Genomic DNA, 23,125 nt, shown 5'->3' on the forward strand with positions numbered 1-23,125 from the left:
ACCTTTCAAACACGCCCTCCTCTCCCTTCCTATATAAAGCCTTGACGACAATATAACTTCCTGTTCCGATGATGTGAGGACGAAGGTCCAATGTCAGAATGGTTCAGATAATAACTACAGAACGAAGCCAACACTCTTATTCTTTGAACTCTTATTCACTACAGAAGTGATACCTCCTAGCCGTTGAGTTAGCAACAGCAGATGCAACGAGGGTTAGGAATGAACAGACAGAGTATCCCGTCTATCACCCAACGACGTTACTACAACGTATTCAATTGACAACCAGAGACATTCTTCAAAGGACTCGGTTTGGCAACATGGCCTTTCATCTACCACCAACGTACCGAAGCGCAGCTCAGAGTAAATATTTATTGCATTTTCTTTTTCCAAATGGGCGGTAATTTAGAATGCATCAGGTACTGTATTTACGATAGCACAGCTTCTCCTTTGTTCCTGTCTTCCCCCTCCTTCACCTAAAACCTTATCTTTTGTGTAACAAGCTGTCATATCTGTTCCACCCGCTAGGGACGTTTTCCTTTATGACGTAATTTGTAATCAAGTTATGATTTAATTATGTGTATATGTAATTCTGTGTGATTGGTTAGCTATATAGTAAATAAATAATTAAACCCAATTTTGTATTGCTGATTCAAATTGTTAGCCAGGGTTCATGCAGATAACCATGAATTTGCAACTTTCAGATGAGACTGAATTAAGACGAGGATTAATATTGACTGCTATTGATGTAAAATATGACTAGGTCTTTAAGAGTTTATTCGGAAGATAACAGCTCTATAAATATTATTTTGTGGTGCCCGACTCTTTAGTTAATTACATTTACATGATTAGCTCAATCAGGTGATATTAATTACGGAGAAATGATTTTATAGAATAGCATGTCACATCACTTAATCCGGCATAGCCAAAGACACGACAGGGGGCTCCAGGTTTCAGTTGAGCTTTGGGGAACATGGAGAGGTAAGTCATGATGGACTGCTCATCCTCACGAGGGTCGATGATCTTCTCTGGGGCAATGACCTGGATGCAAAAGAGAAACAATGGTTATGTATATGTTTGTATGTCCTTTCCTGATGAATTATGCTAGCACCAATTATTCCCCAAACTGGCCTCTTCAGGTCACATGCAGGGTGACATCGACTCCTACAAGCTAAAACAACGTGCATGATGTAAATCTGCTAGATTTCATGTATTCCTTTCACTATGAGCAAAGGACTCTACTTCCTGAAGGCTTTGTTAGTGTGGTGAATTCTTACATGCCCGATGATGTTGTAGGCCAAAAGATTACCCTCCAGAGGCTGTTCCGAGAAGTTAAAACCTAAAATGAAATCTGAACAAATTCCTAGAGTTACACCAATGTAATGGGAACCATATGGGATCTTGAGGGGTGTTGACCAATCTCATAACAATTCAGGGCACGTACGTTTTCAAATGTCAGCCCTGTTCCCCTGTGATTTAGTGGTTTATTCAGTATGTAATATGTGGAAACCACTAGAGTGTTGATAGTCTGAGGACTCACCTGTGGCACTCCCAGCCACTCGTCAGCCTGCTGCATGGCCACTCTGGCATTGTCTACTTGCTGTACCTCGTCCCAGCTCTCCCAGTCTGGACACAAGCCTGCAGGCAGGGAGAAAGACAGAGTATCAAAGATCAGGTCCTAGACTATTTACGCTATAGGAAGTATGCTTTACCCAAAGCTGGATTTTGTTTTCATGAATCCAGTTATAGTTCACCTGGGGCCAGTCCGTCCACCAGTGTCCCAAGAGCCATGCCATTCTGCCAGTCCTGGCTGAAGTTGGTGATAGGCAGTTCGTGCACCTTGTCTAGGATCCACCCAACAGCCGTAGCTCAGGGGTCTGTTTCTTGGTCTTGTCCTGGCCCTCGTCCTCCAGTAAATGAGAAGAATGGAGTAGTGTAGGATCCACACCAACCCCAAGATCAGCTTCATATTCCCGTCCACGATGGCCTTACTGTCTGTTGAGGCAGCACCGTATTATACCCACAAGAATGGATGGGAGATCCAGTGTTATCTAGCACAAACAGTATCGCACATCTCCCAGGGTAAATCAAACAGTCCTATAGTCTTCACTTTTATAACAACAAAAAAATTGTGGCAACATGTGCAATGACATGACTGTACACAGTAACTGTGAGGTACATTAAACAAAGACTAAACTGAATCATAGAAAACTGGCCAAATTGTATACTGTATAATTAGAAGTAATGGTACCTAGAAATTTAAAATAAATATGCTATCTGCACAATGCAACCATGCAACCTCATGTAAAGTGTAACCAAAGAAGTGTGACTTTATCTTCTTCCTTAACTTGGCCTGGCTGACAGACTGAAAATGATCCCTGAGCATTTCAACATGTCACCTTACCTATGGACATCATCTTGACATTCTCCTGTTCCAGAAACTCGAGCGCAGCAGAGACATTATCCAGCCTCATCTGTCTGAATGTGAGCCTGGTGTGGTACTTCCTGAACATCTTCTTATGGCTCAAGACCTCCAGTAGGGCGATGAGAGTCAGCCCGTCGTTTAGGTCAAACTGAAGGTCACCTATGAACCTGTTTACACACTTCAGGTGCTTGTTGCACCACCATGTGATGGTGTTCTTCTGGATATTCTTCAATGGTACATCATCTGTCAGGTTACACTCAGCGGCACACACACTGTGTTCAGCCAGAGAGACCTCGCTCTTGGTAAATGGCATACTGTAATATACTAACGTTGCTTGTTCCTTGTTGCCTTCTTCCCCTTCCTCTGTTGTTTCGAATCTGATCTGTCTGTCTCCCCATAGTGCGGAGCTTTTAAAGGAGGGCGAGGTGTGGAATATGAGAAGCGATAACCTCACACATTTCAGGAGTTTTTGCTGGAGGGGAGGGATAAAATATTCCCTCTCCGTGTTATCATAACACAAAACATTGTCCAAACTGTTAGCATAGAAAGAAGTGCATCAGACACTAGATTTCATGACCTCACTAGGATGTGTATTGAGGGTTATTGGATGGAGGTCAGTAAGAAAACCCCTCGGATGTAAAGCTGATCCCCATCTGGGGGCCCTATGTGTAACATCTGCTTCCAACTCATACCCTCAAAGATCCCCTGAACGCAGCTCACTCTCCAGATCCCAATCACCTGAATTCTAATCACCTGCATGTCATTATCACACACCATTTAGTTCAGTTCTTTGCAACCCTTCACTGTGAGGTATTGTTTGTTTTGTGACACGTCTTTCAGAGCGCTGGGTTTTCCGTGCGTTACTCCTATGTATGATAGTTTTTGCCAGCCTCACTAACGACACCTTTTGCCTGTTGGATTTCCTGTTATCTACCTATTGCCTAATCCCCCGGACTACGTTACTAGCCTTTTCCCTGCCTGTACTGTTGCCCTTTTGGACCTCCAGTGTATGACATTCTGCCTGCCCCTGGACCCAGATACCTGCTGCCTCCTGTGGTCCTTTGCAATAAACACCTGCTGTGCCCTGCGCTTGAAACCAGCTCTGTCTCCCCTCGTGTTCATTACACTATGACTAATATCCAGGCCTGATTTCATCCCTAAACCCCCTGCCTGCATTGATGTTATTCATTATTAATATCAGGATAAGACTAATACATAATTTGATGGGCTAGAAACAGCTCACCTTACGTTGTCGATGTAGCATCTGTAGCTCAGGGGTCTGTTTTTTGGTCTCGTCCTGGCCCCCGTCCTCATTGAGATGGACTGCAGGACGGCATTGAGGGGTGTGTGTGCATGCGTGTTATTGAAAAATGTTGACTCTACATCTTTGCAAAATACTGAAACAAGAGTCCTCTAAACGCCAAACACATGTCCAAGTTTAAGGTACTTTTCTCTTTCTTCCGAAAGCACCTTTTCTGATTATCAATAGTAAAGTAATATCCATCAGAGATGCCTGGAGAAGTTAAAAAAAAACCTGGCATGATAGATACTTTGTAGCCGATGGCCAAATCAACAACTGTTCAACATGACTCACATGCCATACTGTAAACATTGAGATTTCATACGGTCAATGAGAGTTTTCTACCAACCCAAACTTAACATGTGGCTCCACTTATTGTCTAATATGTGGTACTATCAGGGTAATGGAGAAAAATAATCATGATCATGAGATTTAGAAGGTTTAATTAAGGTCACACAAAGTACATTTTAGCGCAAATAGTTTTACTTCAAACTTAAACTATACCATCACCTATCTTTTTCAAAATACAGTATACTTCGCACAATTATTTACATTTGAAAAAGCAATGCTTGAATTACAGTATATTTTGTGGTGAATTTAATTGGATGACAAATGAATTGATACTAGAGGTTTAAATTGCATGCAAACATTGATTCAAAAGGGAGGTAGGCCTACTGAATAGTCAACAGTTAACATCAAATTGAGGGGGAACTTCTAACTTCTTGGCCTCAAGATCATTAATCTCTTGTTATTCCTTAACCCTTTTACCAGAATTATGTGAGTGAGTGTATGCAAATTATCTAAGATCATTCACCATGTATTCACACAGAGCTTAGGCGTTGCAATGCAGCAAATTAAAGTTTAAGGTGAATTTACACATTTTACTGGACTCTAAAACAAAGTGTTTAGGGTAGTTGGACCTCAAAGACAGGTCTTTCTGCAGTAATATTAATCATTATCAGTGAGGATGATAGTGTACAGTATCTTTAGCCTATATTCATTGTTGAAATCCTATTAGAAGATAGAGTCCTAATGTAAAACATAAAGAGAAAACCAAAAATGCATTTCTGAGTTTCTGAAATTATACATTTAGGAAGATTGAACTTGTCTTTAATTGTACAGTATATTTGATATTCATTTCTCAAATTTCTCTAAAATATATCAGTGAAACTATATAAGTATTCAACTAAAGGGCTCTCCTTTTTAAAACATCTGAACATGAGTAAACAACTGAACAGATCAGGAGGCAATTCATTTAATAGGTTTAGTGTACAGAAGTCTGACCATATGTACGTATGTGTGCATGTTTGCACTAATATCCTTGTGTGTGTATGTGTGTCTCACACTCAGGTCCTGGCGTAGAGCACAGCAGCAGTCATAGTCGCTACCACGGCAACTGCATGAGGCAACCAGACGATCCATCCACTCTGAAATAGGAAGTGACACAAACTGAAACACTGACCCCAGCACCGTCTGACAGGCTGCTCTAGCCCTTTAATAGCACCTGATTGGCCAAAGCTGTCATGGAATGCACAGAGAACAATGACGGTTGAAAGCAACATGTTCACGTAGAGCAAGACGAGACAAAAATCAGCCCATAGAAAGAGAGATTCGTTAGATATTAATGATCCAGGCAAGAGGAGAAGATGTCATATTAGAAATGTTAGTTCTGTCATGGGGAGACATCATATTTTCCTCAGTATTTCAGAGGAACGAGAGAGACTTTTCAATTTCGAGACTTGAGATTTGTTTCATGCAGTGTGCTGACAGAGACAAACAATGCGAGATGTAGGCCGGGTTGATTGGACAGGAGTACGGTGTACCTTTCTACCACAATGCGCCGAAGCACCAATACAGCAAAGCCAGGATAAGGCCGATGAGTATGGCTTGGACAGGCAGCAATAGGGAGGTCTACAGGAGGGAAGGGATATAAAGACATCATTGGGAATGGGTGAGTTTGACCCCAGGAGAGTGGGTCAACTCATCAAATATACTGAGTGTATTAAACATTAAGAACACCTGCTCTTTCCATGACATTGACTGACCAGGTGAATCAAGTTTTATATTTTTTATATTTAACCTTTATTTAACTAGGCAAGTCAGTTTAGAACAAATTCTTGTTTGAAATGACGGCCTACTCAGGTCAAACCCGGACAACGCTGGGCCAATTGTGCGCCGCCCTATGGGACTCCCAATCACAGCCGGATGTGATACAGCCTAGATTTGAACATGGTACTGTGGTGATGATTCTTGCACTGAGATGTAGTGCCTTAGACCGCTGAGCCACTCAGGAAAGCTTAAAAGGTTAAAGCTATGATCCCTTATTGATGTCAATTGTTAAATCAATTGTTAAATCCATATCAGAGGAGAGACAATTGAGACATGGCTTGTGTATGTGTGCCATTTAGAGGTTGAATGGGCAAGACAAAAGATTTAAGTGCCTTTGAACGGGGTATGGTAGTAGGTGCCAGGCGCACCGTTTTAAGTGTGTCAAGAACTGTAATGCTGCTGGGTTTTTCCCACTCAACAGTTTCTCGTGTGTATCAAGAATGGTCCCCCACCCAAAGGACATCAGCCAACTTGACACAACTGTGGGAAGCATTGGAGCCAACATGGGCCAGCATCCCTGTGGAACGCTTTCAATACCTCGTAGAGTCCATGTCCTGACGAATTTAGGCTGTTCTGAGGGGAAAAGTGGATGCAATCAAAAATCAGGAAGGTGTTCCTAATATTTTGTACACTCAGCGTATATTGATATTGGTACATAAAATACACAACACAATATGTATGTGACCATATTCTAACATACTACAAGCGTGTCCAAGCGTGTCTAAGTCTAGAAGTAATAGTCAAGGGACAAGCTGGTTGGGAGGAGGAGGGGAGCAGTTGTGGTGTGATTAGAAAGGCTCTGGTGAACACCTGTTGTATCCTGTGCACGTGTCGAATAAACTCTGAAACTTTTCAACTTGAAACTCAAAGGAAGGGGTAGCCTGCTACTGGTGATGCTTGAAGTCAATTTCATCTGAACTCATCTCAACTCAACATTTGAATTCAACCCAACATTTCCAAAACATATATATTCACAGAATGCATGTTGAAGATGATTCATGCAATATTCCTCTCTCTTCTTAGTCGCAGTATATTTTTAAAAGTCTTGATAGTGGATAACTCACTTTGTTTCCTTTCTCCCGCAGCATTTTCAGGTCAGCTTTACACTCCTCAAGCTCATCAGTGATTGACTGCTTTTCCTGTTCGGTCCTCTCAAACTTCTCCTTCAGGTCTGACAGCTCAGTCTGCGTCTCTTCGTACTGAAAACAGAGGTTATAAATATTACAAGGCATTCATAAAACTTCCATAGTTTGAGCAACCGTAAGGATTCTGTTTCAAATGGGATAAAACGGCAGTTGTAAAAGTCCAGGCCCTCATCAAATACTTTGAACAAATACTTCCTTCCTCCCTTCTGTCATGACGTTGGCCTCTTTGGGTATAGCAAGCCCATCCCCCTCTCCCTGCCTCCCCCTGCCTCCCCCTTTTCTCCTTCAACTAGGTTGCTGTGGTCAGAGAGACATCATAAATTCCTGAGAATCTCCTCATGGACACACAGTATAGAGAGAGTAGATTTTCATGAAGAACAAAGGAAATCCTTCCACCTCACAGAACTTGAGGTACGAACAAATTTCATGTTCCGGAGAAAGTATAAAAGATTGGTGAAGAATCCAGCTATGAACTGGTCCGTTTGTCACAACTTGGGGAAGCTCATGGGAGACGGTGTGGCCACATTACCATAACACTGTTTATATAATAGCCTTAGATACGAGGTTTACATCCAATTGTTGTATAAAATGAATGAGTGAGTATGATACTGTTTACACAATTTTACAATTTGATTTTGGACTGTTTAATGAAGGAAAACTCAAAAAGGGAATTGGATTTGAACGAAATCAGAGGACCGCCCCTGAGCCCAGTTAGGGTCAGACATCCTGGGACAGCCTTTTCTGCCATTCCGATTAAAACCCCCACTCTGGTTTTTGATCAGCAGACCGAGTTTACCTCAATTACAAGGTTGCAGACCATGATTCTCTCAATCAAGGGAGGACAAAAGGTTGCAGACAATTGCTGAATATTTTAACCATACCACGTGGTTAAACTCTTAGACTATCGATACTGACAGAATAAGAACAAGTCTTTGATATTAAATACGAGTCTGCAGCTAGGAATTCAGTATCATTGAACGCGAAGAACGACAACCGCCGAAACATCTATTCTATAAATAAACGAATGAATGTCACTCTGAACTATCCACTATAACCACGACAGAGAGAGAGCGGGAGAGACGGACAATTCTACAAAAGAAATGAACTTTTCACCAGCGATCAAGACGACACACTGAGAGTAAATCTATATATTGATTGCAATTGTTCCCGAATGAGTGATCGTTCATGTGCAAAGGATTAGCATTTCAAATGTTATAATTATCACTTTGTAGTGACTTCTTAGTCGATCCCCACTTCCCCTTTTGTCTAACAAGCCGCCATGCCGGTTTAGCCCACTAGGGCACATTCTCATTTCATGTAACCACATTTACCTTGTTTGTATGTTTATGAATTTCTGTGAATTACTTAGTTAGTAATAAATAAATTATTTAAGACAATTGATGTATGGATGACTCATGGTGAAGACTAGGTTTGTGCAGATAACAAACTATTTACGACGTTTGGAATGAGACTAATGCGAGGTAAAGTAAATCATTAATTAATCAGAAGACTATGGATCAGATATGAAAATATCTGAAAGGTTATATTAGGAAATTATTAGGAATATTTTTCCTTGGTGCCCTGACGTCCTAGTTAATTAGTTACATGATTAATCAGTTGATCGTGTAATACTAATTACAGATAATCTTTGATAAAAACTATTAAGTCTTCAGTTAATGATAGTAAAGACATGACACTTCCATGAAGTGACCACTGGGCTAACAAGATAGGATTGTGATCCTTATGGGTTCCATTATATACTTAAGCAATAAGGCCCAAGGGGGTGTGGTATATGGCCAATATACCATGGCTAAGGGCTGTTCTTATGCACGACGCAAAGCAGAGTGCCTGGACACAGACCTTAGCCGTGGTATATTGGCCATATACCACAAACCCCTGAGGTGCCTTATTGCTATTATAAACTGGTTACCAATGTAATTAGAGCAGGAAAAACATTTTTTTTTGTCATACCCATGGTATACGGTCTGATATGCCATGGCTGTCAGCCAATCAACATTCAGGGTTCAAATCACCTAGTTTATAATGTAGCTTTTTTTTTTAACCTATCCAGTCATGTCAGATCATAGATCAGGGATTACTTCAAGGAAGGGAGGAAGACAGCATGCATGTGCCCACCTCTCTCTGCAGGTCCTTGGTGCGGCTGTCTGACTGGTCCAGCTGGCTCTGAAGTTTGGTGTTGTCCTGCTGGTGCTGCTCCTGCTGGGCCCCCAGCCTCTTCTCCATCTCCCCCTGAGAGAGCTCCAGGGCCTTCAGAATGCTGCCCAGCTCAGCACTCTGGGCACGTGAGCTGGGGGAGAGAGAGGGGTTGAAAGAGAGAGAGAGAGACAGAGGTTCAGGAACAGTGTTACTGTCTATGAATGATTTGTAGACCAATGTATTCTAATTGTGACCATTTCAATGTCAAATGTATTGGTCTGTTAATGTGTGTGTGAGTGTGTGTGTGAGTGTGTGTGTGTGTGTGTGTGTGTGTGTGTGTGTGTGTGTGTGTGTGTGTGTGTGTGTGTGTGTGTGTGTGTGTGTGTGTGTGTGTGTGTGTGTGTGTGTGTGTGTGTGTGTGTGTGTGTGTGTATGTATATATATGTATATATGTCTGTGTATGTCGGTGTGTGCACAAAAGAAAGAGTCAAAGATAACTGGGCATTAGAGTAAGGGAGAATGTGAGAGTGGAAGAGACAGACGTGCAAATACTGGGACCATTTTTGAGTTGAGTTGCGCACCGTCGAATCTGTGTATGATGTTTAGGCACAGATGCTCTTGCCAGTTGTGTTTCAGACTACAGACTGACCTGGCCAAATCCTTCTCTAGCTCCTTTTGCTTCTTCAGCATGGCCTCTTTCTCTGAGCGCATGACAGAACTCTCATTCTGTAGGTTCCCCTTCTCCTTCTGGTGAGCCCTGAGCAGTTCCTCCTTCTCTGCCCTGAGGGCAGCACTCTCCTTCTGGTGTGTATTCAGCACTTCCTGTTTCTCCAAGCGCAGGGATGACACCTCCCTCTGGAGGCTGGTGCACTCCCTCTGCATGGACTCCATTTCACCTGCTGTAGAAAACCATAGGGATGCTCAGACGTGGCATTATATCACAGCCTGGGTGATTGTCTGTTTACGCTTCAGCCAACTCCTTGATACTTTCAGTAAAACTATTTAGTCAGTCTATTCGGGGCTCATTAGCTGCCCAAACTAAGTTGATGTGGATATACTTTCATATGGATGCAACTTTGTGTACAAATGCTTTAGAAATCACATAAATAACACTCATTATTACAGATAAACATTGTGTGTACAGAATATCAATATTTGTTATGTATTTTCTATGCACTGTATGTGTAGTACCTTGCAGTGGTTGAAAAAGTAGCCAATTGTCATACTTGGGTAAAAGTAAAGATACCTTAATAGAAAATTACTAAAGTAAAAAGTGAGACACCCAGTAAAATCCTACTTGAGTAAAAGTAAAAGTATTTGGTTTTAAATATACTTTACATATCAAAAGTAAATGCTAAAATATTCTTAAGTATCAAAAGTAAAAGTAAAAGTATAAATCATTTCAAATTCCTTGTATTAAGCAAACCAAATGGCATGATTTTCTGGATAGCCAGGGGCACAGTCCAACACTCAGACATAAAAAAAGCATGTGTGTTTAATGAGTCCGCTAGATTAGATGCAGTAGGGATGGCCAGGGATTTTCTCTTTAAGTGAGTGAATTAGACAATCGTCCTGTCCTGCTAAGCATTCAAAATGTAACAAGTACTTGTGGGTGTCAGGGAAAATGTATGGAATAAAAAGTACATTATTTTCTTCACGAATGTAGTGAAGTAAAAGTAAAAGTACAGATACCCCAAAAAACAACTTAAGTAGTACTTCAAAGTATTTTTACTTAAGAACTTTACACCACTGGTACCTTGTGACTCGGCAGCCTTCTGCCACTGCTTACTCTGCTGCTGTAGGTCACCTTGCAGGCCGTTAATCTCACGCTCGTACTTGCTGGCTGTCTCTCGCCACTTCTCCATATCCTTGGAGACGGTTGCTAGGTTACCCTGGACCGTAGAGACCTCCCGCTTCCAATCGGCGGTGGCAGCATCAAGGGTGCGACGCAGAGTCTTCACTTCTTCTCGGGATTTGTGCAGTTCATCTTGTGAACTCAGGGAGGCGCTGTCTTTCTGTTCTCTAAGGACTCCCAGCTCGTCCTGTAGCTGTCGCAGCTGGCCTGCTCACACAGAAGACAGTGGACATTTTTAAGGAGAAGAGTTATATCAAGGCCGGTCCTTGCTGTTCTGCCCCAGCAAAACTAGAATAGTCCCAGTAAGCAAAATGATGTTGAAAAGACATATTTTTCCAGATGTTGAAGTTAGGTTAAATTTAGGTTCTGAATGAAAGGTGAAAAGATATTTTCCATGTTTAAAATACATATTTTCCAGAACGTTGAAAAGGCATATTTTCCTGATGCAAAAAATACCTATTTTCAGGACATTGAAATCAGGAACATTTTCTGTTGGCATTTTTTTGTCATTTAGCAGATGGTCTAAGAGTGACTTACAGGAGCAATTAGGGTTGAGTGTCCTGCTCAAAGGCACATCAACAGATTTTCACCTAGTCAGCTCAAGGATTCAAACCAGCAACCTTTCAGTTACTGTCCAAACGCTCTTAACCGCTAGGCTACCTGCCACCCATGAACTATTGCTTGCACCAGTGGTTACCCTCAACAGCTCAGGAAACCTGGGCACATGGAAAAGGCTAATACTAACGTCAACACTTGCTACAGTGGTCCCTAACAGTAGGTCAGGCCTGGAGTGCCACCCCAGTATCCATGCCCCCTTCTCTGGCCAGACAGAGCCCAACCATTGTGTCCGAAGGGCTGGGTGAGTCTGCCTTGGGGTCTGAAGCCATAGTGAGGTGGACATGGAGGGCTGTTTTATCCTTTACCGGGCCCCATCTTCTTCTGCTTGGGCCCTGGAGGACGTCACAAAGGAGCAGCTGGGTAGATCACCTGGTGTGTGGCGCGATTTCGGGAGAGGGTAGGGGAGGGACGATTTCCCTGAGGTCACTATCCTCATCCGAGGATGAACCGGAGTGGTAGTCAGACGTCACCCTCTACACAGCGCTGGTCACCTTAGTCACATCCTCATCACTATCACTGTTCTGAATGAAAGTTGAAAATACTTGTTTTCCAGATGTTGAAAATATGTATTTTCCAGATATTGAAATGTTGAAATGAAGCTAATTTTTGGTTCTGAATGAGAGTTTAATATATGTAATTTATAGAAGTCTATGTTTAGGCCAAATCAAGGCTGGTCCAGACCGGACAAAATCTGAACCAAACATAGACGGCTTTGGATGTGGAAATCAAGGCCGGTCCGGTACTGCACCAACAAAAGACATCCAAAAGGCGGTGAAGCTCTCTCTATCTCAAAGGACTGAACCAACAACCCAACTACACACAAACTTTAACCACATATACAGTAGCCTAGATTCATGAACAGTCACGCATACAAACAAAAATCCAGCTCTACCCACACACATTCCTACACATTTCTCACACACCCCAAAGTAATTCTAGTAAGGAAGATCCAAGGCAACTTCAAACACACACACTTTGGTCTATAGCTACCGTGTAGGAATTTCAACTGTTTTGCAGACTCGTCAGCTTGCTGCTTGTTGGCTCTCCTCTCCTCCTCCAGGAGACCTATAATGTATGACACAGATAATACAATAAGTGAACTTCTCTAACTATGAACATTCACTGCTGCAGCTGTTGTGTGAAGGTGTGTATGCTTGTGCCTGTTATCTTTGTACAGTATTGGGTAATGTCTGTAAGTCGCTTTGGATAAAAGCTAAATGCTCAATGGCATATATTACTATTATAATCCACTGTTGGGTGAGTGTCATTCCCAAGCTTTTCCATTACCTTGCAGTTCCATGCATTTCAGTTTTCTTGTGTTGGAGAGCTCCTGGGCCTCACAAAGCTCCTCGTTCAGATGCTTGATGACTTTCTCTGAGTCACTTGTTCCCGTGTTGGATCGGTTCATCTCATCTGGGAAAGGAATGGAGGTAAATACAGTGTTCAGCAGAGGACAGACCGACATGACAGGGTGGAGACTTACATTGCATATGGAAATTATTCAGACCCCTTGACATTTTCCATATTTTTTTACGTTACAGCTTTCTTCTAAAATTGCTAAAATCATCCTGAGCGCTCTGGAGCTGGTTTTCATCAAGAATCTTGCAGTACTTCGCTCCGTTCATCTTCCCCTCGACCCTGACAAATCTGCCAGCCCCTGTGTAACAGTATAGCTTCCGTCCCTCTCCTCTCCCCAACCTGGGCTCGAACCAGGGACCCTCTGCACACATCAACAACAGTCACCCACGAAGCATCGTGACCCATCGCTCCACAAAAACCGCAGCCCTTGCAGAACAAGGGGAACCACTACTTCAAGTTCTCAAAGCGAGTGACGTCACCGATTGAAATGCTATTAGCGTTCACCACCGCTAACTAGCTAGCCATTTCACATTGGTTACACCTACTACTGAAAAACATCCCCACAGCATGATGCTGCCACCACCATGCTTCACCGTACAGTTGGTGCCAGGTTTCTTCCAGATGTGACACTTGGCATTCAGGCCAATCTTGGTTTCAATCTTGGTTTCATCAGAACAGAGAATCTTGTTTCTCATGGTCTGAGAGTATTTAGGTGCCTTTTGGCATGTGCATTTTACTGAGTGGCTTCTGTCTGGCCTTCTGGAAGGTTCTCCCAGAGTGTCAGAGTGACCATTGGATTCTTGGTCACCTCCCTGATCATGGCCCTTCTCCTCTGATTGCTCAGTTTGGCCTGGGGGCCAGCTCTAGAAAGAGTCTTGGTGGTTCCAAACTTATTCCATTTAAGAATGATGAAGGCCACTGTGTTCTTGGACCTTCAATGCTGCAGAAATGTTTTGGAACCCTTCCCCACATCTGTGCCTTGACACAATCCTATCTCGGAGCTCTACAAACAATTCCTTCAACCTCATGGCTTGGTTTTTGCTCTGACATGCACTGTGGGACCTTATATAGACAGGTGTGCGCCTTTCCAAATCATGTCCAATCAATTGAATTTACCACAAGTGAACTCCAATCAAGTTGTAGAAACATCTCAAGGACGATCAATGGAAACAGGATCAGTGGTGGATAAAGTACCCAATTGTCATACTTGAGTAAAAAGTAAAGATACCTTAAAAGAAAATGACTCAAGTAAAAGTGGAAGTCACCCAGTAATACTACTTGAGTAAAAGTCTAAAAGTATTTGGTTTTAAATGTACTTAAGTATCAAAAGTAAATGTAATCACTAACATATATTTAAGTATCAAAAGTAAAAGTATAAATAATTTCAAATTCCTTATATTAAGCAAACCAGATGGCACTATTTTCTATATTTTTAATTAACGGATAGCCAGGGGCTTCAACACTCAGACATAATTTACAAACAAAGCATTTGTGTTTAGTGAGTCTGCCAGATCAGAGGCAGTAGGGATGACATGGGATGTTCTCTTGATATGTGCGTGCATTAGACAATTTTCCTGTCCTGCTAAGCATTCAAAACTAGTACTTTTGGGTGTCAGGGAGAATTTAAAGAGTAAAAAGTACATTATATTGTTTAGGAATGTAGTGGAGTAAAAGTCGTCAAAAATATAGACAAGTAAAGTACAGATACCCCAAAAAACGACTTAGTACTTTAAAGTCTTTTTACTTAAGTACTTTACACCACTGAACAGGATGCACCTGAGCTCAATTTCGAGTCTCATAGCAAAGTGTCTGAATACTTATGTAAATAAGGCCTTTCTGTTTTTAATATTTTATAAATGTGCAAAAATGTCAAAAGCCTGTTTTTGATGTTTTGCCCGATTTATTCAATTTTAGAATAAGGCTATAGTCAAGGGGTCTGAATACTTTCCCAATCCACTGTATCTACAGTAGAAAATGAGGACAAATGTTCTCGTAAAATTATAGATGACTGACATTAGCCACATGTGGTCTGGTACTTTCTATGACCCTCGTTAGGCCTTTGCGAGATTCCAAAGCTAATGTCAAACTTGACTGAATGTCTGACTCTCTGGACTATTTTGCCTCCCCACTCCCTGCCAACAGATTACATTTAGCCATGGATGAAATGTGAGATAATTTCCCAAGATGACCAAAAATTTGACTATTACATGAACTAATTACATCCCAAAAATAGAATAATGAATAATGTCATCTGAACTCACATATTGGGGTCCGCTTATATTAGCGGGCACTTATAGTAGTCAAGCCCTTTGATGTACCCTCAAAGTAATCACATTTCTCACAGTTTCAAAGCAATGACCTCTACTGACTATGATTTCATAGGTCGAAAAGATGACTAGTAGAGAAAGCAACGCATAACTCTCTCTCAAAATAGATGGAATAAAACCCAGCTAAAACTCTTCTTCTAATCTGCCAGGGCTGTAAAAAGAGACGACCTCATCCTAGATCAAGCGTTTGGCAGAGGCCAAAACAAGACGCCATAACAGATGGAGCCTGTGCACCATAAATGGAGATATAAGAGGGCTATGACATCACTGTGGCAGACACTGTATCAGTGTAGAAACTAACAATATGTTTCAGATAACAGACATGCACGCACAACCTCTCACACTCGCTAGCTCGTTTAAATACACATGTGCAAACGTTACTGTGGAATATTAGCTTTGACGTCAAACCAGAGAACTAATTAGAGATGTTAGTTATGCTAATAAATGTCCATAAACAAAGCAGTGTTTAGAGTCTGCTGGAGGCTGGTAGTGCACCCACCCCCCATCCCTGTTCAGGCACATGACCTCTCACTGTGTGTGAAGACAGGGAGGAATGCTCTGGCCTCTATCTGAGAGAGTGCGTGTGTGTGTTTGTGTGTGCGTGCATGTGTGTGCATGTCTGTAAATGGCTGAATGAGCATGAGAATGTGTGTAGGTGTGTGTATGGATGTTTGCGCAGAGCATATGTCAGGAGCTGAGTGAGTTTCGTTGTGTGTGTTTCTCTGAGGAAATGGATTCTTCGTGAGGAGCTGAGTGAGGTTAAATGTGTCCGTGTGTGTTAGAGAGAGCGAGAGAAACCGAGAGAGAAAGCAAGAGAGAGGGAGAGAGAGAGAGAAAGCAAGAGAGAAAGCAAGAGAGTGAGAGAGAGAAAGCAAGAGAGAGGGAGAGAAAGAGAGGCTGTGTGTGTGAGAGAATGTGTCCGGTAGTAACAGGATGTGTTAGCGCAGGGGTATCAAACATATGGCCTGTGGGCCCCAAAAAATACAAATAAAAAGCTATATTTAATTTAAAATCACTAAAACCAAATTGAAATGACAAATTACAATGTAGAAATTACAATGGACCTACCATACCGTTTCGTGACTGTGTTCAGCTCGCTAATAATCACCAAAATGAAAGCTAGACAGTCAGGGACCTTAGGAAATTCCAAAAACGGTTGAGGACTATTTTATGCAAATTCTGACCGTGAGGAATTATAACCAATGTTCAGTGCGGCCCTCCGGGTCTCGTTAAAAACCGAACACGGCCCCCGGAATGTATTTTTTTGTTGACATCCCTAAGTTAAAGGTTTATCTCTCACTGACACATCATGGTTGGCCATTACTTCTTGGGATATTTGGTGTCATCAAATGATGCCGGATGAAAAAACACAACTGTGGAATATTCCTTTCTACGTCTAAACATATTTCAGACTTGCTTGATCATCGACCATTACGTTCCCTCATAGGCACCACAGAATGAATGTAATGAGAATCCTTCTAACCCTTTTTCTATTTTTACATCTCATCATGCTGAAGGCTATAGCCGTCATGCTCCATCCACCCTAATGTCTAAGCCCGCTACCATTGTGGCAGCCATTCAAAACTGAGTCAGAGGCTTCATGATTCCCTGACCGGTACTCTATTTGTATACATTAACACTCACAAAGAAATCTTCTGGTCTAGGCCTGATGCTTTGCATTACAGCAACAGAATATACTGCAGGTGTAATGATTCCTATGTTATAAGGGTAACTTCATATTATTAAACTCTGATGAGATTTACACTATAAACTGTGAAAAAAGATAACCCTAAGGTCAAATGTGTTATTGTTGTTATGGTGAATAGCCAATGTGTTCTGTATAGCCTATGTGACTAGTGGCATTACTAATTAATTGATCATGCACAATTGATTCACTCACAGACATGCATCAGGAACATACACAAGGTACTCCAGTGTCCTCTCTCAAATGTTAACTTCTTGTTAGAATTGGTTGTCAATCCTGTCAACCTAAATGTCAATACTGTCATTTAACAGTCATTTGAGTTGATCCCTAATGTATTAAAGGCTCCTTCAGATTACGGTTTGATTCCACTTGAAACCAGAGAACTGTGGCCCTAAACACAATGCCTTTTATAGCAATGCGAGCTCTTAAATGTCCTGTTTCCACACCCAGTCTTTCCTTTACAAAGTCTCTCTCTCTTTGACCCTTTCCTCCTCACTCGGCAACGAGGTCTGGGATGACTTGCACAAGTCAGCAATAGAATAGGTGATGACTAGTTAGAGACATCAGAAGTGATCCAACAGATCCCGGTCAGTTATTATAATCTGTCCAATTACATGTAATAAGAATAAAGAGAAGGTCTCACTCACCTTTAATGAGTGAGACCTTCATGGGTTCTTTCAGCTCCTGATGATCCATTTGCTTATCTGCAAAAAAGGATACATTATCATTTCATATGAGTACAGTGACTTTGCAAACAGTTCGGGGTGAGAGATGAGCTAACTTGAGAATAAAATATTAACAAGATATCATAGCAGAAGAAGAAATCAATAACATAACATATGAAGCACAAGACTGAAAAATGTAATTGAATGTGAAATGAATGTGCATACAATGTACATTGAGGACTTTATGAAGAGATGTTGTATTACAATTCTATGAAAGGAATTAAAAATGAAAGGATAATAATTGAAAGTAAAAAAGCCTATATAAATAAGTACATTACATTTCAAAACATATAATAATGTGATATTACCTCAGGTCAGGTGTTCTCTGCTATTATCAGTGCTGGGGCTACAGCAGTCCCTGGCATGAAGAATTCTTTCCAACTATCTGATTTTTCAGATGCGAAATGGAATAGTCCATCTGAAGAGGGGGACATCAAATGCAATAACAAAGACTATCCACCAGACTGCCAAGCTATTTTCCAAGGCATGTTAGGAAAAGAACCACTGGTACAGTAAAAATGACTGGTTGATTACCTTGAAGGTAGTCAAAATCTAATGATAGAGGTCATCCAGATCAAAACAATAATTGTCACAAATAGTCCCCCCTCTTCATTGTGGAGGGTCCCAGTCTTTCCACACTAGGTCATGAATCTGACTGGGGCATCTCGGAAGCTGCAGCTGCATACTGAAACAGAGGGAGGTTTTGTTCAGGGAATGAGCTGCTCCCAGGCCAGTTGGTACTGATGTAGAAATGGGGGCTTAGCCTAACAATAGGACCTTCCAATGTGAGATTGTGTGAGAGTGGGTAGTGTGTGAGTGTATGAGTTTCGGAGTGTGTGTGTGTGTGTGTGTGTGTGTGTGTGTGTGTGTGTGTGTGTGTGTGTGTGTGTGTGTGTGTGTGCCTTGTTATGCCAAGTAGGGCATTGCCATTTCCCTTTAATTTAACTCCATGCTGACCATATGTTTCCATAAGGATAAATTATGCTGCAACATTTTGAGCTCTGAAAGGGGTACTGTTGACAATAAAAGCAGGACATAGAATAAACAGAAACAAATTATGTGGAGTATGACATAATATAAACGCTGTAATGTTAGAAGTGGAGAATGCAACTAATACACTGAACTAATGTGGTGTGACATTACAAGAATGGGACAGAATAATAAAAGAGATTTAGCAAAACCACAGAGACTAATCTAGGAAAACCATGAATGAAGGAAATACTGCCAGTACACTTCCCTGATACAGGTGTACATATTGTAATATAAATTGTGCATTCCTTTATTATACTTATGCTAAAACATTGTATTATTTCTTATTGTTGTTGCATTGTCGAGAAGGAACCTGCAAATAAGCATTTCATTGGACAGTGTATACCACGTGTATCCTGTACATTCAACTAATAAAACTTGAAACTACACAGTCTCAAGGACAACCGAGAGAACTGTGACCAAAACAGAATGAAAAAATAGAATATAAATACCACCAGGGTAATACTGCCACTCTGCTGTGCGTTTGTGTGTGACAACCAAGTACTGTGACTTCCACAGTACTACAACGTTTTTCCTCCTAGACTGAATGGATGCATTTGATCATCCATGTACAGATGAGTATAAATGAAGAAGGGAGTTAATAAAATATTTCCTGTAGGGACCCAAGTTTTTTCTGACCTTGTGATGTGACCTGGAGTGGAGAAAATATGTAACCTAATTAAAGGGTTGAACTAGGGCCCAGTTTGTTCTAGTCAGGTCATGTGGTTACCCTTAAACATAGAACTACATCTGTATTAGGCCCTACCAGATCAATAAATTCTCATCAATGTCCACTTTAATACAACTTATACTGTATTGTGTTTAAGCTGGAGACACACAATATATGTTTTATATTTCCTGGACGTATCCAGTGAGAAAAGGTAGAAAAGCAAGAGAGCTCTATACATAGACCTACAGAATAGTATGAGCAAAAAAACTAGGAAAAAGAACAAGGTCCCTTCAGTTAATTTCCCAGTTGAACCGTTTGGGAGTGTCTTATGATGAGATTTTGTAGAACTATCGCTAGAAAAACTTAAGACTAAGTCATCTCAAAAAATCCCTTTTTAATAATGAATACATGAATCCCAAACAAAACCTATTTTTTATCCATTCTTCAACAATCTAAATATCTTCATTAACCCACTACCAAACCCCTTTTTTCTGTGCTAGTCGAGCAAGTGACAATAAGGTATAAGCCTGCATCAATATTAGACAGAGGAAGAACTCAATTTCAAATAGGCCTACCTACCATCCTTTATTAGTGTCCTCATTCCAGCGATCTCCACTGAACCCTAGCCTGAAGGCCCAGCATCATACTGCCCCCTTTTTCTCTCTCTCACAGAAGAACCATCAAACAGGCAAAGCATCAATACATGACTAAGATTGTATCCTACTACACCGACTCTGACACTCGTCGGATGTGGCATGGTTTGACTCTTTCTCCTTGGTGAGGATCAAAGGTGCCAGATCATCTTGGCACATGGCAGACAGATAGCCAGACCCCTCCCCCTCCCACAGGAGAGGAGAGGGGGGAGTTGGGTCAGTTTTATGACTTAACAGCCGGTCATAAATAGTTTGCAGAAACTCTCCTTCCTTGCCCTGCAGTATTGGGAAAGAAATTCATTTATCTACAGAAGACCTTTGCCGCCTTAAAATTCTAATGGCCAGAGATTTAACTTTGGAACAATATTCATAAGACAGGAATGGTAAGAACAGTCCGTTGGGATCTAAAGAATAATCCTGTCATATGGTTTATTATTTTGTGATGTCACTAAGGGCGGTATGACAAAGTAACTGTAACTCTGAATGTGTACACATCCTATGTATCAAATGTTGTATAAAATATATGATTAAATATGAAAATACTTTTGTGAAGATAACAATGTGATTTTAGCCTCCTAAATGAGATAATTGCTTTTCATATAAACTTGTGCCCTGTCAGTAGCCATGCCCAAGTGAGCTCAGAGTTCGTGTCAGCAGACGGAATGCCCCCTTTGGCCAGAGTTCTTAAAAAGACTCGCTAATGAAATTTACATCAGACCATCCTGACATACAGCTGAACCATGAGCTGAACCTTACAAAGTGGTTTAAACTCTACAGACCAGAAAACACTCTCGAGCGGCTAGATGTTCTTTACCATTCGGCCATCAGATTTGCCACCAATGCTCCTTATAGGACACATCACTGCACTCTATACTCCAAACACTAGTAGAGAGAATGATTTCTTTCAGCTTTTATTTCTTTCATCACATTCCCAGTGGGTCAGAAGTTTACATAAACTCAATTAGTATTTGGTAGCATTGCCTTTAAATTGTTTAACTTGGGTCAAATGTTTTGGGTAGCCTTCCACAAGCTTCCCACAATAAGTTGGGTGAATGTTGACCCATTCCTCTTGACAGAGCTGGTGTAACTGGGTCAGGTTTGTAGGCCTCCTTGCTCACACACGCTTTTTCAGTTCTGCCCACATATTTTCTATGGGATTGAGGTCAGGGCTTTGTGATGGCCACTCCAATACCTTGACATTGTTGTCCTTAGGCTATTTTGCCACAACTTCGGAAGTATGCTTGGGGTCATTGTCCATTTAGAAGACCCATTTGCGACCAAGCTTTAACTTCCTGAATGATGTCTTGAGATGTTGCTTCAATATATCCACACAATTTTCCTACATCATGATGCCATCTAATTTGTGAATGTGCACCAGTCCCTCCTGCAGCAAAGCATCCCCACAACATAATGCTGCCACCCCCATGCTTCACAGTTGGGATGGTGTTCTTCGGCTTGCAAGCATCCCCCTTTTTCCTCCAAACATAACAATGGTCATTATGGCCAAACAGTTCTATTTTTGTTTCATCAAACCAGAGGACATTTCTCCAAAATGTATGATCTTTGTCCCCATGTGCAGTTGCAAACCGTATTCTGGCTTTCTTTATGGCTGTTTTGGAGCAGTGGCTTCTTCCTTTCTGAGCGGCCTTTCAGGTTATGTCGATATGGGACTCGTTTTTACTGTGGATTTAGATACTTTTATACCTGTTTCCTCCAGCATCTTCACAAGGTCCTTTGCTGTTGTTCTGGGATTGATTTGCACTTTTCGCACCAAAGTACATTCATCTCTCGGAGACAGAACGCGTCTCCTTCCTGAGTGGTATGACGGCTGCGTGGTCCCATGGTGTTTATACTTGCATACTATTGTTTGTACAGATGAACGTGGTACCTTCAGGTGTTTGGAAATTGCTCCCAAGGATGAACCAGACTTGAGGTCTTGGCTGATTTCTTTTGAATTTCCCATGATGTCAAGCAAAGAGTCACTGAGTTTGAAGGTAGGCCTTGAAATACATTCACAGGTACACCTCCAATTAACTCAAATGAGGTCAATTAGCCTATCAGAAGCTTCTGAAGAAATGACGTAATTTTCTGGAATTTTACAAGCTGTTTAAAGGCACAGTCAACTTAGTGTATGTAAACTTCTGACCCACTGGAATTGTGATACAGTGAATTTTAAGTGAAATAATCTGTCTGTAAACAATTGTTGGAAAATTACTTGTGTCATGCGCAAAGTAGATATGCTAACCGACTTGCCAAAACTATATTTTGTTAACAAGAAATTTGTGGAGTAGTTGAAAAACGAGTTTTAATGACTCCAACCTAAGTGTATGTAAACTTCTGACTTCAACTGTATATTTAAAAAAAAAATCCCAGCCCGCGTCCCTGCAGGAGGCCTTTTGCCAGGCCCTCATTGTAAATAAGAATGTGTTCTTCACTGACTTGCCTACTTAAATGAAGGTACGAAAAAAAAAACATTGGTTCCACAAACGACGTTGTGCAGGTTCGCGAAAAAAAATGTGCTGTTGATTAGCTATTGTCAGATAAAAAAAATCTATATGTTTTCTATCGACTAAGAGAGCTTCAAAAACTGTTTATTCGATTGTGGGGTTTGAATATTGTGAGAAGTCAACAACATATTTGGTGAGAATCACAAGATAGGGTACAAAGTCAATTATATTCTAGGGACAGAAGCCTACATTAGGTGTTCAGTTTTCAGTTACAGCATTATTTAATCTGCAGTTGTTCTTTTGCTATTTTACTTTTTTACAAACAATATTTAGATGTTAATAGTATCTTCTGATGACAATTATCACATATTTTAACTAAATGCAATCTATTAACTTCCAAATATATGTAGGTACAGTATCTAGCTTACCGATTACACGTTCTGGTGGAATGGCTTGTCCTTTACTTTGTAAAAACCTTGATTGCATCGAGTGAATGTTGGACAAATATATTGGTTCCTTTCTAAACATAGCAATGTGAATGCAAATAGGACTGGGACCACAAATATGTGAAGTGAACTGGCAAGAGTTGAGTCCTTATTCAAAG

General features: G+C 41.1%; 1 protein-coding gene and 1 long non-coding RNA gene across 5 annotated transcripts; both read right to left on the reverse strand.

The window, feature by feature from the left end:
- Positions 1-871: 871 nt before the first annotated feature.
- Positions 872-3,412, reverse strand: LOC112221465. The gene is made up of 4 exons (XR_002949037.2): positions 1,752-3,412; positions 1,538-1,635; positions 1,275-1,348; positions 872-1,038 (listed from the first exon to the last, which is right to left on the reverse strand). It is a non-coding gene; the product is annotated as an uncharacterized LOC112221465 (long non-coding RNA).
- A 736-nt stretch (positions 3,413-4,148) lies between these two features.
- Positions 4,149-23,086, reverse strand: slmapb (sarcolemma associated protein b). Of its 4 annotated transcripts, XM_024385029.2 has the most exons (12): positions 22,950-23,083; positions 18,257-18,407; positions 18,031-18,140; positions 17,645-17,701; positions 12,894-13,019; positions 12,597-12,671; positions 10,890-11,195; positions 9,783-10,032; positions 9,113-9,284; positions 6,896-7,030; positions 5,546-5,633; positions 4,149-5,149 (listed from the first exon to the last, which is right to left on the reverse strand). In XM_024385029.2, exons 4-11 carry the CDS (start codon positions 17,691-17,693, stop codon positions 5,550-5,552), a joined length of 1,197 nt encoding a protein of 398 aa, XP_024240797.1. In that variant the 5' UTR covers positions 17,694-17,701; positions 18,031-18,140; positions 18,257-18,407; positions 22,950-23,083; the 3' UTR covers positions 4,149-5,149; positions 5,546-5,549. The 4 variants fall into 4 exon arrangements, with proteins under 4 accessions (XP_024240797.1, XP_024240799.1, XP_042159986.1 ...); XM_024385031.2 differs by having other exon boundaries at positions 10,923-11,195; positions 18,031-18,407; positions 22,950-23,086; XM_042304052.1 differs by having other exon boundaries at positions 18,031-18,407.
- Between the last annotated feature and the right edge of the window lie 39 nt (positions 23,087-23,125).

The sequence above is a fragment of the Oncorhynchus tshawytscha genome, linkage group LG22, assembly GCF_018296145.1.
Source record: "Oncorhynchus tshawytscha isolate Ot180627B linkage group LG22, Otsh_v2.0, whole genome shotgun sequence".
Taxonomy (NCBI): domain Eukaryota; kingdom Metazoa; phylum Chordata; class Actinopteri; order Salmoniformes; family Salmonidae; genus Oncorhynchus; species Oncorhynchus tshawytscha.